General features: G+C 38.9%; 1 protein-coding gene across 8 annotated transcripts in view; it reads right to left on the reverse strand.

Annotated features, from left to right (window-relative positions):
* The window catches only part of RBMS1 (RNA binding motif single stranded interacting protein 1), a 214023-nt gene that overhangs the window by 82395 nt on the left and 115213 nt on the right, over nucleotides 1–16415 (reverse strand). For 6 of the 8 annotated variants that reach the window (XM_020288475.2, XM_020288478.2, XM_020288481.2 and 3 more), the window contains exon 2: nucleotides 10520–10695. In XM_020288475.2, coding sequence (XP_020144064.1) covers nucleotides 10520–10695 — 176 coding nt within the window. The remainder of the gene's footprint in view (nucleotides 1–10519; nucleotides 10696–16415) is intronic. The other 2 variants (XM_020288476.2, XM_020288479.2) reach the window with 1 other exon arrangement.

The raw sequence follows: 16415 nt of genomic DNA on the forward strand, positions 1-16415 counted from the left end.
CTCTCTAAACTTCATCTTGCCCGTCCACCATGTTATGAAGAAGCAAGACGGCCATCCCCAGATGCTGCACCACGCTCTTGGACTTCCCAGTCTCCAGAAACACGGCCAGATTAAATTCTTTGCTTTATAAATTATCCCGTCTATGGTACTCTGTTATAGCAACAGAAAACAGACTAAGATTGAAAATTGGGGATAATAATATTGTTCATAAAGTTATTCTAAGGACTAAAAATAAAACACTTGGCATAGTCACTAGCACACAGTAAGCAATGAACAATTGTTAGCCAGTAGCATTATTTAGGTGTTTATACATTATATAGGGTTATTTTCACATATGTTAATTATGGATGGGTAAAGATAAAGGGAGAAGATACAAAGTTTTGAGATTCACAAAGGAAACCCAAAAAGGAAATCTTAAATAAAACCAAGCACAACTGCCAAATAAAGGCATTAGAGGCTTTTATTCCTGATAAAAGTACCTTCACCTTCATAAAATGGTAAAATACCCCCAAGCTGCTGCTACAGAAACCCAAGATTTTATATAAAGGAACAAAGAAAGGACATAAAGTAAACACCATCTGCAATCACAGGGAAAGAGGGGGTGATTTTTTAAAAAATTCTTGTGATTATGATCATTATTTTCAGTGCTGGCTTCCCAATTAACTTCTGCTAAGGCTAATAATCTTGAAGCTGGCTTGGCAATAGCCTGAGCAGTATTTGGGCCTTACAGGAGAGAATGGCTCTTTATCACACCTAAGAATAACAAAGACACCCTAAAGAAAAAGGTTAACTGACAATAAGGAGGGTTGGCTAAATCTCTAAATATCCATGCTTACCAGCAGATTTTACACTGAGGATAAATTAGAAAATAGACATAACTGAGATTTTTCTGTCAAAACATCAAATGCACGCATACAGCAGATCCTTGGCAATAATTAATATTTGAGGTTTCGACTACTGATGACACTGAAAGTCCCTGACCTATAGTCAATTCTAATATTGCAACAGCATGTATCTGAATCACAGAGACCCTCAGCAGAAGGAAGCAGGTCACCTGACCAGTGAAGAGGCACAGCCCATCACCCAGGGTCCATGTGTCAATAAGATTTTGCTATTACTATGTATACAGCAATTCTCCATAAGGAATTAAATATTGTGTTAATTTTTTAAAAGTTGCCTACCCCTTAGAAAAACAAACCAACTGATAGTTCTCATGGTAAAACTGAAGAAAATGTATACAGAAGTCTAAGTGAGATGATTCTCTATTGGAAAGCAGGTATTTATTTCATGGGGATTTTTTTTTTCGATGCTAAAATTATTTTTGTGAAATTTGGGGATTTCCAAAGTTCTTCAGACTATATCTTGGTATATCAAAGATCTACTATATACAAAGTATTTCTTAAAGTACCAGAATTCTTCCATATTAAGAAGAGAAATGAAGCAACTGAAATGAACAAGAGAAGGATTCTATATGGCTATCCAAAAGATGAATGGGAAGCAGTTTCAGTTAATTACAATATTGCTCCATCCATTTTTTTAGGGGGAAAATCATTAAGATTATATATTTTGCTCAATCTCAAATGCAACATGTGTTAAACTCCCCGACTATATGGAATTTTACTGGAATACTATCTACGATGAGAGAGTTAAATTATAATTAGTGACTCAACATTTTGACTCAAGAGATTGGCATCCCTTTTTAAAACAATGAGGCAAATTCTGAAAATCTCACATCTTAGATCATACTTTTCAGCAAAATGCTCAAGTTCCTTCATATCCTCATTGTGTTATTTATTATGTGTCATCCTATTATGTTCGCAATAATAGAAGCAAGCCAACTTCCAGAAATGATTGCTCTTAGTATGTCCTGAGAATCTTGTAGATCAATGAAGAAAGAACTCATGAGATGATAAAAATGAGTTGTTTTATGGAACAGAAACATTTGGAAATTAAAAGAAATCCTATTATTTATAAAATAAAACCTGTAAGTGGGCAAGAAGCTATGCAATAGTAATACAAACACAAATGGCATGCACTTTCTGTGACTCAGAGACCTTGATTTAGAATGATGTTGTAGATAGGCAATATAATCTTTGGTCTATGCCTGTTCTATCTGTATAGCTACCTGAATATTTCTGTGTGGTATATACATGGAGCATGGGTGTGTTTTTCTTTTCTAAAATAAATGTGATAACGAAGGGTACACTCAGGCTTCTTGGAGTCATTTCACCTTGAGTCACCTTTCTTAAAATTCTCTCTTCAATTTGAAGGTGAGAACTGGGTCCCTTTTGGGTGGAAGGATTTTCCTACTTCACCATAGGATCATTGTTTTGTTTGGAACACAAGGTCCCTCCTATGCTATGCAATTTCTATAAATTCCAAAAGATTTCCTATTTACTTAGGGATTTCAAAATACTGGGTCTGTCTGGCCCATTGCTACTTTCAGAATAAATGTTGAACATAATTTCATAACAGGATAAAAGCTGATTCATTAAGCATAAAAAAACTATTCATCTTATTAGAATGCCTGAACTTTCATATTTTAGCCTAAAGGTAGCCTAATCATTTTGGAATAAAAAGGATGGTCATTAAATTCCAGGGTGGAGAGAAACTAGCTTCCAGCAGATAGATTGCTTAAGAAATCTTAGCATTACAGAGATCAATGGAGATGTATAAAGAATGTAACTACTTTGCCGTCCATTTTCTTGTTAGTTGCCCTAGTTTTTTATGAAAATCAGAACAACTTAAAATATTCTTATTTTTTATTTTTTTGAGATAGGGTCTTGTTCTGTTGCCTGGGCTAGACTGCAGTGGCATCATCACAGCTCACTGCAACCTCACATGCCTGGGCTCAAGAGATCCTCCTGCCTCAACCTCCCAAGTAGCTGGGACTACAAGCAGGCATCACCATGCCCAGTTAATTTTTTTTACTTTTTGTAGAGTCAAGGTCTCGCTATTGCCCAGGCTATAATATTCTTCTGAAATCACCATTAGATAAATAAACTAGTGGTTTGAAAAAAAGCATCTAGTTCACTGGGCTTTGTTTGCAGACAGCATGAATAAAAGCATGGCCACATCTAGGGAACACAGGGAGAGTCTGGAGTTTAGGGTCTGAAAGAGGACCACCAAGAGTCGGTGCCTTTCCTATGCTCTCTCTCAGGCAATGCAACTCAAGTTTTCCCTTTATTTGGAGCTAAAACCTTACAGTCATTTTTCACCATGCTGAGTCCTGATGTTCTCATCTCCAAGACAGCCCTACAGTCCCAGCGCCCTTTCCCCTTCCCATTCCTGTCACTGCCCTGCCTCAGGGGCACATATATCATCTTCCACCTATGAAAGTCCTTTCCTTCTCAAAGCCAAACTTCTGATTTTTGTCAAAATTACCACCTGAGGGAGAGAGAGAGAGAGAGAGAGAGAGAGAAATGTTGAATCATGCTTCTCTTCTACTCCCATGGCTAAATCCTTCTCTAACTAAAGAATAGGCTCCAAACTTCTCAGCTTTGTGTTCAAGATGCTAACAGTGTGCACCCAACCTTCATCTCCAGTGTCAGTTTCCTTTATACCCACACTCTCCACCCTGTCACCAGGATCCCCCCTGGCTAATTAACAATGAGTGCCAGTACAGGAGCTTCTCTGTGCTTTTTGTAAACATCCAAGCGTTCTCACACCCCTTAGGCTCTTATGGCCCGGAGGAAAGTATTGTTTTCACCCCTCCTGAAATTTTCCTTGTTATTTAAGGCTGAAATGTTATGTCCTCCCTGAAAGGTTCCCCAACCCCTCACGTCGAAGGTAAGGCAGCTTTCCTCTGGTTTCCCTGGAAACTGCACTGATGATAAGTTACTTTATTCTGTTTTAAATTACGGTTGGTTGTTTATGTCTACCTTTGTTGACCTGTCTTGCTTTTTCCCTTCACCTTTTAAGATCTGTATTATATTCAAAAGAATAGGGAAAACTTATAGAGCACAGAAATCAAAGAGATAGGAAATAAACATGTATTAAATATTAGAACCAGGGAAACACTATGTTTCAAAAAATATTTCCTTTTAGTTATAGTAACAGGCGATCACATCATAAGCTAAATTTAATTTCACGTTTATATTAAAATCATATGTTTTACTGCATTCTGAAACAAATTAGGTATCTATTGAATGAAAGAAAAACGATTAGTTGATCAAGAATTGGTTTAGGAATAAGAGAAGGTCTGTAGAATTGGGAGGAATGGAAACATCTCATTTTGATCTGATATCATCAATAGACTTTTTTCCCTTTAAAATAAGTTGTTGATTAACACGGAGTTATCTACACTTTTCATACGATGTCAATACCACAGCAACGTTTAAGCTACCTAGCCTTGTCCAACAGAGACTCACATTTGCTCCACTGCTAATCAGGAAGAGCTATGGATGAAACTTATACACAAATACTGCTTTTAAATCTTCGAAAGACGAGCCTGGACACAATGGAAGATTTTATATGCCAAAGTAATTAATATAGTGAGGAATAAATCAGGGGTGGGTAGCATGAGGCTGAAACTACAAGTACAGGCATGCCTCAGAGATGTTGCAGGTTCCATTCCAGACCACTATGAAAAAACAAATTCATAACAAAGTGGGTCAAATGAATTTTTTGGTTTCCCAGTGCATATGACATTTATGTTTATACTATATTGTAGTCTATTTTGTATGTAATAGCATTATGTCCAAAAAGGAACAATGTGCATACTTCAACTAAAAAATACTTTATTGCTAAAAAATGCTAACAATCATCTGAGCCTTCAATAAGTCATAATCTTTTTGCTGGCAGAGGGTCTTGCCTCAATGTTGATGTCTAAGGACTGATCAGGGTGGCAGTAGTTGCTGTGGCAATTTCTTAAAATCAGATGACAATGAAGTCTGTCACACTGACTGGCTCTTCCTTTTATGAGATTTCTCTGTATGCGATGCTGTTTGAGACCATCCTACCCACAGTAGAACTTTCAAAATCAGAGTCAATTCTCTCAAGTCCCACTGTTGCCTTATAATGAAGTTTATATAATATTCTAAATCCTTTGTCATCATTTCAACAATATTAACAGGATCTTCATCGGGGTAGATTCCATCTCAAGAAACCACTTTCTTTGCTCATTCACAAGAACCAACTTCTCATCGTTGAAGTTTGATCGTGAGATGACAGCAATTCAGCCCCATCTTCAGGCTCTGCTTCTAATCCTTGTTTTCTTGCTCTACCACATCTGCAGTCACTTTCTCCACTGAAGTCTTGAACCCTTCAGAGCAGTACTTTTAATTTCCTTCAAGAACTTTTACTTTTGCATTCACAACTCAGCTGCTTTGTTTAAGAGGCCTAGCTTTCAGCCTACTTTGGCTTTTGACATGCCTTCCTCACTAGGTTTAATCATTTCTAGCTTTTGATTTAAAGTGAGAGACATTCAACTCAACTCTTCCTTTCACATGAACACTCAGAGGCCATTATGGGATTATTAATTGGCCTAATTTCAATATTACTGTATCTCAGGGAACTGGGAGGCCCAAAGAAAGGGAGAGCGATGGGGGGTTGGCCAGTCAGTGGAGCAGCCAACACACACATTTATTAAGTTTGCCGTCTTATGCAGGCATGGCTCGTGGCACCCCAAAACAATTACAATAGTAACATCAAAGATCACTGATCACAGATTACCATAACACATATAATAATAGTGGAAAAATTTGATATTGCAAAATTAAATATTGCAAGAATTACCAAAATGTGACAAAAATACACAAAGTGAGTGCACGCTTTTGGAAAAATGGCACTGATACACTTGCTCAACATAGGGGTGCCACAAACCTTCTATTTGTTTAAAAAACACAGCATCTATGAAGTGCAGTACGGCAAAGTGCAACAAATCGAGGTATGCCTGTGCTAAAGCCTCAACACAGGGGAGGCTGGGGGTTATGGTAATATAACCTACTTCCCTGACTTTCCAAGTTTTCAAAGTCAGGTGGGTTTTTTTCTGCTTTGTTTTAAATGTAGAATTAAATATAACTTAAGCTTATGCTAGTAGTCAGAATTCTGAGGAGCAAAGCAACGAGGACACTGATATTTGTTCAGTGGCAACTGTGTTCTAGATTCGGGACCAGCTCTTTTACTCACGACATTTGATTTAGTTCTGATGACAATTTTATGATAAAAGCATTATTTGACTTATTTTACAGGCTACTAGGAATTCGGTACTTGTGTAGCACTGTAATATTAATAGATAACTCTGGGATACCAAAAACTAACAACACTGACTGCAGTGCTTTCTTAAGCTAGGGGAGAAATCTGTGGAGATACGCTGTTAGCATTATATACCGTCACAGATGTGCTGCTCAATAATGCACGGCACCTGAAGAACAGAACTGTATGAAAATAGGATGCTGATGATGAGGTGGTAATATATAAATATATGAAGGAAGAGGGAAGAGAGTTATTTGTATGGTCCAAGCATAAAGGAGGTGAGGCGAGCTTGGCCTTGGCCTTGACCTTGCAGAGTCGAGGAAGGGCAATGTGGAGGAGGCCTGTGAGGTAAGGAAGCAGCAGGAGCAATTGGTTCTCATCTGTCGCTCTAGGGACCGAGGAAGGAATCACCCAATCTTCTGGCAGTTAGAAGAAGGAAGAAGAAAGTCCAAAGAAGAATCTACAAGACGTGGTGACTTGGGACAAGGGCAAGTAGTCGATGACTGCTCCAAAGCTTCAAATTTAGGAAGAGTAAATTTGGTCAAGTGACAGTTTTGAGAGGGACGAGACAATGTTGAATTTGAGGTAAAAATAAAATTTCCAAGTGGAAAATGTATAGAAAATTAGAAAGAGTAGAGAGCAGCCCTATGAGAGGATAGTGCTAGAGAGGAACCAGCCAAGAAAACAGTAACTAAAGGGGCAAAGAGTTGAGGTGAAAGGGTAGACAACAGTAGAGGGAAAAAAAAAAAAAAAAAACAGGAAAAATAAGGCATATTTAGGATGCCAGTGCATTTTTAGTTGAGAACTTGAAGGCAAAATACAAAAAGTTCAGATGGCCAGAAAATGGAAGCAATGACAGCCTTCAACTCTTGCCTGGGAAGTTTGGGTAAGAGAACTATTTTATTGGCAAATATTTATATGACAAATACCGCACAAATAAGCAGAGTCACTCAGAGGATTGTCTGGCTTGATTTTAGAGATGGGAGGCAATTAAGACTGTCTGAAGGTCAAGGGGTAGTAGCCTAGTCCCTTTCTACTACCCAGATGATTCCACTTCCTAAACTTGCTGGTTAACTGGACTGATGCACTTACTCTTTTTGACTAGACAACCTTTTAGAAACAGGAAGTAAGGTTGCAGGGGGCCTGCAGCAGTCACCAGGTCCCAAGATTCCTAAATGTGTTTCACAATTTAGAGTTGGTGGTCTTTCATTAAATGCACCTAGAAAACGTATCTGCTTTCAATCCACATTATCTGGATTCCCACCATCTCTACCCTGTCTGGTCCTTGCTGCTTGGCTCCTTCAGTAACCTAACCTCACTGCCTTCCAGTCTGAGCCCCTGCCCTCCTGCCCCTTCCTCTCAACCACAGTGACCTAGTTGTGAGTCCCAGTGTCATGAATCTCCGAGTGCAGGTGAGGCTGACTCTTCTCTGACATCTCTTTTAACATCACAACATCTGCTTTTTCACTATCATTTCTTCCAACATTACCACATTTTTATGTTCTTTTCCAAACACATGAAGAGCTTTTTAAAAAGTTCTTACATTTTCCTTTCCAGTTTTTAAACTTTTCATGTCATACTTGCCTTTAGACATCATGTATTGTTTGTATGGAACCGGGCAACTATTATAAACATTCTTGGGTGTCTTTTCTACATCTTATCCCTCTAAAATATCCAAGCCCCCTGGAGAGCCAAATCATTTGTTTCAAAAGTTGCCCCTTCTCCTAATTCAGCCTCATCAGATCATTTTGTAATTATAGTGCTAAATTTTCACTCTAAAATGTTCTTTTTTCTTTCTTTGTTGGAGCTATGGATTTATACCTATCTTTTCTGAGAAATTTCTGATACCCACTTTTCTAAAATCTCTAATTATGTTTACTGGGTTATTTAAGCTCCAGGATGAGTCACTTTCCTATAAGGTTCTTGTCACTAACTAGCTATTCTTTATTGGAAACAATGAAGGCTAGAACGGGAATGCTCTTGTTTGCTTTCTCTATATTCTAAGACACAAAATTGTCAGCAAGTCAAATCTGGTATTTATTAGATTCTCTGTGTAATATGCAATGAAGCTTCCAGAAGATTGTGAGAAAGAATCTTCTATTATTGTTATACCTTGCCTCTGTATGGTGCTTATCTAGAAAACTAACATCAAAGTTAAGTATCAAACCAGGGATTTTGCAAGAACATTCCTTTACAAATGGCAGGAGACAGTGAGGGTGGCAGACAGTTATTAGCTATTGACAATAGCAAAGACAGTACTGTTTACACATGTAAGAAAATCCACATACATCGAAGAGAATAACAACAACAAAGGAATGAATATTCCAGGAAAAATAATAAAATGATCTTCTACTGCATTTGGGATATGATTTAATAAAAAAGTTACTGGCTCAATTTTTCAAATGCATATTTAATGTAAATAAAACACGGCATTACTCTATCATTTTACAGTTAACTGTCTCCTTGACGTTAAGACTCACCTTACCTAATTCAACACTAGCTGAGGAACAATTTGTCTTTGAATTCCCTTCTCCTTTTCTTCCACCCCAAGAGTCAGAGAGTCAGTTTCATTCTTTTTTTTTTTTTTACAAAGTTATATTTTTAGTTCCTTAGACTTGACGGCGCTCTATCTACCTGTAATTATGCTGCAAAAGTGTAAGGAGACGCCAGTGAAAGGCCAGCAGCAGGCGAGATAGCAGAAGGCCTGTTTGTGTCTTGGACAGCTGCAATAGGGCAGGCATACCTGGCAAGGCTCCCTCTGCCTCCAGTCAGGCATCAAGAACCCCAAGAGCTGGACCTGCTTTCACAGTAGGCCCTAGTGCAGGGCGTTATTTCACTGCCCTGGAAGCCAAGGGGACAGTGCTAGGAGTGACAGCCTTCTAGAAAGTTCTCCGGACCCTAAAGAGCCACCACCTATGGTCCCACCCCTCCTCTCTCAAAACAAAACAAAGCAAAACAACCACAACCTCCTGATGGAAGGCCAGATGTTACTTTTAGTTCCAGTTCAGAAATATTGCCCAAGTTAGCTTTAAAATTTTTTTTTTCTTAAAAAAATAAGAAGTAATGAATCTAGATTTTACTCAGGACAAGAGAGAAATGAGATGCTATCAATCAGATGTTTTGAAATGGTAACATCTTTCAGGGAATAGGAAACATTCTCTAGTACAAGTCTTCTTCTATAGTTATGCAAAATTTCCTTTGTAAGGGACCATTATTGTCTTAGGATAAATAAAAAGCGCTGTTGTATGTGCAGGTTTTTATAGCTCCATGCAATGTGATGCTTTTAGTCTTTATACAATGATCTTTGCACTATCCAGTGCTTCTGGCTCTTTAGTTTAAATTAGTAATGTAATTGCAGCAAAGTAGCACATCTGTATTCTATTCATCAACAACATTAGCATATAATGCAAATTTGCTTTGGAACTTTATGCACATGCACACATTTCTTCATCAGACTCAGAAAGGGTGGAAGTGAGTTCTTGTTCCTAAAGAGATGAGGGTGAACAACCCAGACCACAAAATTACAGGTGCCAATGAGGACAGACTAATATCATCCCAGCTGGAATCAAGAGCTTTACACATATTTAGGAGGAGGCTGGATGGTTAAATACTTTTCTGACAAACAGCAACAGCTAAAGTATCTCTTATAGGATAGACTGTGCCCCCCAGAGGTGCATCCACAAATAAACACTCCCCCAAAAGATCCAGCCTTAAGTTAGTCTTTAAAAAAATTCATGTTTTGGCCGGGCGCTGTGGCTCACGCCTGTAATCCTAGCTCTTGGGAGGCCGAGGCGGGCGGATTGCTCAAGGTCAGGAGTTCAAAACCAGCCTGAGCAAGAGCGAGACCCCGTCTCTACTATAAATAGAAAGAAATTAATTGGCCAACTGATATATATATAAAAAATTAGCCGGGCATGGTGGCGCATGCCTGTAGTCCCAGCTACTCGGGAGGCTGAGGCAGAAGGATCACTCGAGCCCAGGAGTTTGAGGTTGCTGTGAGCTAGGCTGACGCCACGGCACTCACTCTAGCCTGGACAACAAAGCGAGACTCTGTCTCAAAAAAAAAAATTCATGTTTTACTAATTATATGCCAATAAAGTCAAATTCTATTGAGAAAATGGCCCAATTGATTTTGTTATATAGCCATTTTAATGATGTTAATATTGACTAGGTGTCCCAGGACTTAAAACTTGGGAACCCATCTTATTGTTGTGATCCTGAGGGTCCAGAGATTTGTCTCATAAACCCCTCTGGTAACATAATATATATTATTCTATAATGCGATCAAGGAAATATTTAGCAGCTTAAAGCAACTACTACTTACGGTTGACAGAGCTTCACCAGGTCCTGGTCGGTGGTGTTGGGAGGCAGTCCTCGGATATAGAGGTTCGTTTTGCTTAGCTGATCCCATCCCGAGTTGCTACTGCTGCTACTGTTGTTATTACTGCTGGTGGTGCTGGGACTGGGTGGGGCCATGGGATGGGCTGGGACCAGAGACTGCTGGAAACAAAGATCAGAAGCATTAGAACGTTAGAGGTAGGGATCACACACGCTTCCAGCAGTTGCATGATCTCCAAAATAACATGAAGTTACTAAGATTTAAACACATTATCTTAAGCTACCTTGATATAAATTTGAATTTTCACCTTAAAAAAGATCTGTTCATTCTACTTAAAAAAGCCTTCATTTGCAGGAAATGAATGATAGGCTTTTTCTCAGTAGAAAATTCTCTGCGTGTGCCTTAGATGTCACTCAATTTTATGTAAGATTAATTTATTCACACAGTTTAAGGATTCACTCACATCTACTGAGACTCAGAATTAACTTACATGAAGTTATAGGATGAGAGCATCTTAATATACAGTCATTTAGAAATCACTAGACTTTTGAAAAGGTTTTCGAATTGTGAAGAACATTTGATTGAAAGTTGCTGACAATTTTATTAAGATGACTCTTCAAAAGAAAAAAAATGATTACTCGTCAAGTCTAAGAAAGTTAGAATTTAATCCAGATTCTCAATAAGGATGGCTTCACCTAGTTCTAAGACAGGCATATGCCTTCACGGAGACATCTGGATGAGATTCACAGGCGTGCTGCCTTTTGCTCTGGCTAACCTTGTGAAATTTAACCCCTGTGAGAATGGTGTAGTAGTTGGAAACCTTCCCGGGCCTCCCAGCAATCACCACGACTCTTGTAAAGCCTGCAACCCAGGGCTCAGTGTGGTTTTACAGTCAGCAGCCACCTAGGAAGAATGTCTGAAACTGTACTCACACCAGATAATTCCCTGCGAACCGACTGAAAGAAACCACAGTTCTCTGACCCTATGCCACACACATGACTTTTGAGGATGTTAAACAGCTCAGCTGGAGAGGGAAGTGAGCCCAATCCAAAGTGTCCTCATAGCAAATGCTCAGCAATTTCACACCAGGACAGGAATTTTTTTCACCTCGCATCTTCTAGATAATAAGGATACTCTACTAAGCCTAGGATACAGTTATATGAACAGTTTGAACATATGAGTCACTAGACATTTGACACAAATTTCAAATCTTATAGCTTGACTTTCACTAGCACAAACAAGAAAATGAGGAATATCCTTGTAGAAGGCAAATTCCATGGTGGAAAATTCAAACAGCAGACCCCCTGCAATAAGCATACCCTCATTTATCTCATCAGCAACCTCAGCTACCTACTACAGATTCCTGGTTCCACATCCAGTTTCTACCACGCTCATACTAATCCCACACAATACCCCAACACATGGGGATCTCTTTAATTGAGATAAGTAATCTCTTTAACTGAGGTTTTCTACCTTTCAGATTCTTCTTCCCACTGCTCCAGGGTCCTTCCTGAATTAATCATCTGAATCCAAAGGCCACTTTTATCTAAATAGATTCTCCTTTAGAAGGAGAGCACCAAAGAGGGTCAACAATAGTCAATGTAGAAATGCTACTTATTCTGAAGGCTGAACTTAAACTGGGAATATCAGTACTGCTTAACCCAAAATAAAACCTGCCTGAGATCATATCTTATCAAATAATGAGTTGAACTCATATCCTTTCCCCACATGGCTGGTTTTTCTCTAAGGGCTAACGTCTTTGCTTTCTAGATATAAAACTAAGACTAAGCCCGGTCCCTTGCTCTGATGGCCAGTGGCACCTCACATGCCCGCCATGCCCCACAAAGGCCTGCATTCCTTCCCTGAAGTCACTCAATTGCTATCTGCATTTACCCAGCCCTCCCTGTTTCCCACGTCAGTGAGAACAGGATGCTGGGAAGTAGCACACACATCTACCTCCTTGTCCCAAGCCTTTGACTGACACAGAGAACTTGTTCTCTTAAATCTCCTTTGATTAGAGTCTGAGAAGCCATCCCTGACACAAGCCACACTGCTATTCACAGTAGGACCCAGTACGTTCACTGCAGCTGTTGGGAGACAAAACATGGTCACCTGGGACAAGACTTGGAGAAGTGGAGAGAAGCCGTTGACCAGGTCCATCCCTACTTTTTAGCAGGATTACATCAATACGACGACGCAAATGAACCATCAGACATTTTAAAGACTGCATTCCCAGTCTGCATTCACTCTGCCCTCTGCTTTTGTCTGTGGTGGAAAAGGGAGGGGCAGGCATGAACTTGTATGATTAAAAGAAACATTTGGGGGTATGATTTACTTGGAGATTATTTAGACACGAAAGTAGTAGGTTTTAATTTATGTATTTATTTTTGGCAGAAGAAGTGGAACTGTGATTTACATTCCTGAATGTACGTAGCTGGTTTACTGTATGTTTGACAGGCATTCATATTTATTATAGTAATATTTTCCCACTGTGGGAAGTAAGTGGGGAGCATGGGCAGCCTGGGCTTCCCTGCTTCCCTTCTGGACCGCCCTGCGAGGGAATGAAATCTCTCAACGTTCTGATCCCACGTAGAAGGGGCTTCCTGAATGTACCCGAGGAGGACTACTAGTCTTTGGTGAATCCTATATACAACAAAGTTCAAATGCAAATTTTATTGAAAAATCAACTTATTCTCGGATCTACCTGAAGATAATAGCAAAAGATATCTGCAAGAGAGAAGCACTGAATTGTCGATTTTTTATTTTCTGGTGCAGAAAATTTTAGATTAAAGATTAAGTTTTTAGAACCACTGAAACTAAAAATATAAGTCCTGATGAAAACTGGACATATGTTCAGAAAAGAAAACTCAAACATAATAAAGCTATTTACTATTAAATATTCAGAACCAATAAATAATAATTTTAATAATATATTACATGTTTACTATGCATGAAACACTCTGCTGAGTGCTTTATATATTTAATATATTACTTAATCCAATGAAGCAGGTACGTTTTTGTTGTCCCATTTGCAGATTAGGGAACTGAGTTTCAAAGCAGGTTAAGTAATGTGCTAAGGTCACACATTTGAGAGGTGGCAGGGCCTTCAAACAGTACTCTAAATGGCACCCAAATATCATCTATATCCTGAATGTCCTATTTGTATTCTTTTATTTTTTATGCCTATCCTTCTTGTGCCTAATCATCAAATTCAAGCTTCTCTGAAATGTGATACTTAATACCACTGGCAGCTATGTTTTTTAAGAAAGTAAAAGGTGCCTTTAAGTTAATTTAGTGAGGACTTAGCCAGATTGTGCATTAAAAAACAAAACAAAAAAACCACAACAAAAAACAAGGTTAGTTATTTGTGAACCATGGGAAGTAAAAAGAAAAAACAGTTAGCTTTAAAAAGAAAAACTGACTTTTAAAATTCTACTTCATAAACTTTTTCATTAAAGAGTGAATTCTGCGAACAACATTTGAAAGCTATAACATATTAGAGCTAAACATTAGAGTCAGCATTTTACAAAGGCATGACTTAAAACAGTGAAGAATTAAACCCCCAGTCCTAGATTGAAATGCAAATACTAACAAGTCTTTAACTATAACTTCAGCACTCTGATAAATTTAAAGAATTACACTTTATAGTTAGACTATGTGCCTTAGCAGCACAAATGATAAACTTCAAAAAAAAAGAAAAAAGAAAAAAAGCTTACAAAGGGATGATATTTTACCAAGTTCCATTTTCATCACTCGTTGTCCTTTTACATTTTGATTCTCAAAACCCCTAACCTCCCTTGGAACCTGAAAAGACCCTCTCTGGATGAAACTTATACACATTCAATCTAATTAGGGAACCTGGTAGCTAGATAACCACAGCTAAGTGCCCATCCATCCCAAGAGCCCAGTAGTCTATCTTAGCCTTCTCCAACCTAATTTTAGTGTTTCAGGTCAGGTTAAACAAGCTATATTCTTGTGTCTCTCCAAGGAGAGGGGCAACAAGCTAATTCAGTTTTCTTGATAACATTTATCTGGGCTTCATTTGCATGCCAAAATTGATAGAAAACAAAGTTAGCAGTGAAGAAATGGGGTGGCTGCCTTAGCAGACCCTCCCCACACTCGCTGCGTGAGTGGTGTGGCACCAGCAGGAAGAACACTCATCAGCACCTGGGAGGACTTCTTGTGTAGGCAGCACTCAGGGAGGACTTCCTCTAAGGATAGCAATCAGGGAGCACTTCCTGTGTGGACAACACTGATACTTCCATCTGGCTACGAAGGCCTCCCACACTAAAAAACAGGATCAACCAAAGGCACAGGGCAACTACACACAGGGTAATTCTATTTCCTTCTCCATCATATCACCCCCCACCCAATACCACAGTAAATTGTCTCTTATACATAAACGCAGATCTAAAGGTCATTTACAAAATTAACCTTGTGTCCACTAAAATACATTAGTAATCATATACATTGTTGCAGATTTCTGTTCAGCAAAGATAACTGAAAAACGAAGACCTGTCATTTTAAATGCTATTGTCTCATTTCCTTCCTAGTACTAATAGGCTAAAGAATAGTGCTCTGAACAATCTTATAGCCGAAGCTGTCCTCCTCTTTCCACCATCCCCCTTATTTAGCCACTTCCCTAAGAATTCTAGCACATTCTGAAGCGAAAGGAAACCTAGGGCCTAGCCTTTAATTTCCCTCAAGCCATCTTGAAGGCTATTACCTTAGAGTTTAAGGAGGTTATATTCCCAACCCCTGAGCCCCTGCACACACAAACACACACACACACACACACACACACACACACACCCCACCCCTACCCCCATCTCCACCACCACTATCCCAAACAGCAGGGAGGTTTAACACATCAGCTATTTCCTTCATCCAGAAGCAAAATAATCACTACTGTTGCTCCTGAGAGCAGAGAGAAGTTACAGAACATTATCATTTCCACCGGGAAACAGTATAATATCAAGCCTGACATGAACTGAGTACTGTGTAAAGACACTGTTTGCTACACTAATTTCCATATACTGGTTCCTCCCTGTAGGCTTTCAAGATGTAAAAGAAATTTAACAATTTAAGGGAATTATTGAATAGGAGTGAGGGAGACAGCCAAATGGGCCAGTGTCACCACAGTTAGATTATGCTCCTTGTTTCCTGTTAGCAGCCTGAGTGGCTGAGGGACGGCTCGGAATGGTGGCTGGGAAAGAGAAGTTCTGGAGCAGGGAACTGGAAAAACAAAACTGAGAAGTAGAGACGAACTGGAGAGAGGTAAGAAATTGTCCAGGAAGCAGGTGCTTTTACGGTAGGTCATGGGAAGGAATGCCTGAGGCCAGGACGTTCAAGAACAGAACCTAGACTATAATGACGAATAATAGTGGCCCTTTAAACATACAGTGCCTTATTTACTCATACTGTGCAGTAAGGGAAATATCAATCAATCCCATGTGATACATGGATATCCAAGCTTAAAATCACATAGCTAATTAATTAATGAAACTTATTCTCACAATTCACTGTTCCTTGTTTGGAAATAAACTTTGCAGTTTCTCAAGACCACGAAACTGAGCAATAGATTATTAAATATTTTTTTTGTTGTTGCATTAAGCTTATCAAGGGAGAGGGGTCCATGTTATATTAGGTATTCAAATAAAATCTAAAAGTTCCCAGTAAGCTTCACAATTAATCCTCCAAGATATCCATCAAAGCTGATCCTTGCATGTAAAACTGCAATCTGCACATAGAAATCTCTTTAACTAAGTTCATGAATAAAGCATCATTTTCCTAGGTTTCAGATAAAAGAAAGATTTTCATTGTTGAAGACAACATGACTGACTGGATGGATGGTGATCTTCCTTCCAGAGTCTACCGAGAA

The sequence above is a fragment of the Microcebus murinus genome, chromosome 8, assembly GCF_040939455.1.
Source record: "Microcebus murinus isolate Inina chromosome 8, M.murinus_Inina_mat1.0, whole genome shotgun sequence".
NCBI classification, from domain to species: Eukaryota; Metazoa; Chordata; class Mammalia; order Primates; family Cheirogaleidae; genus Microcebus; species Microcebus murinus.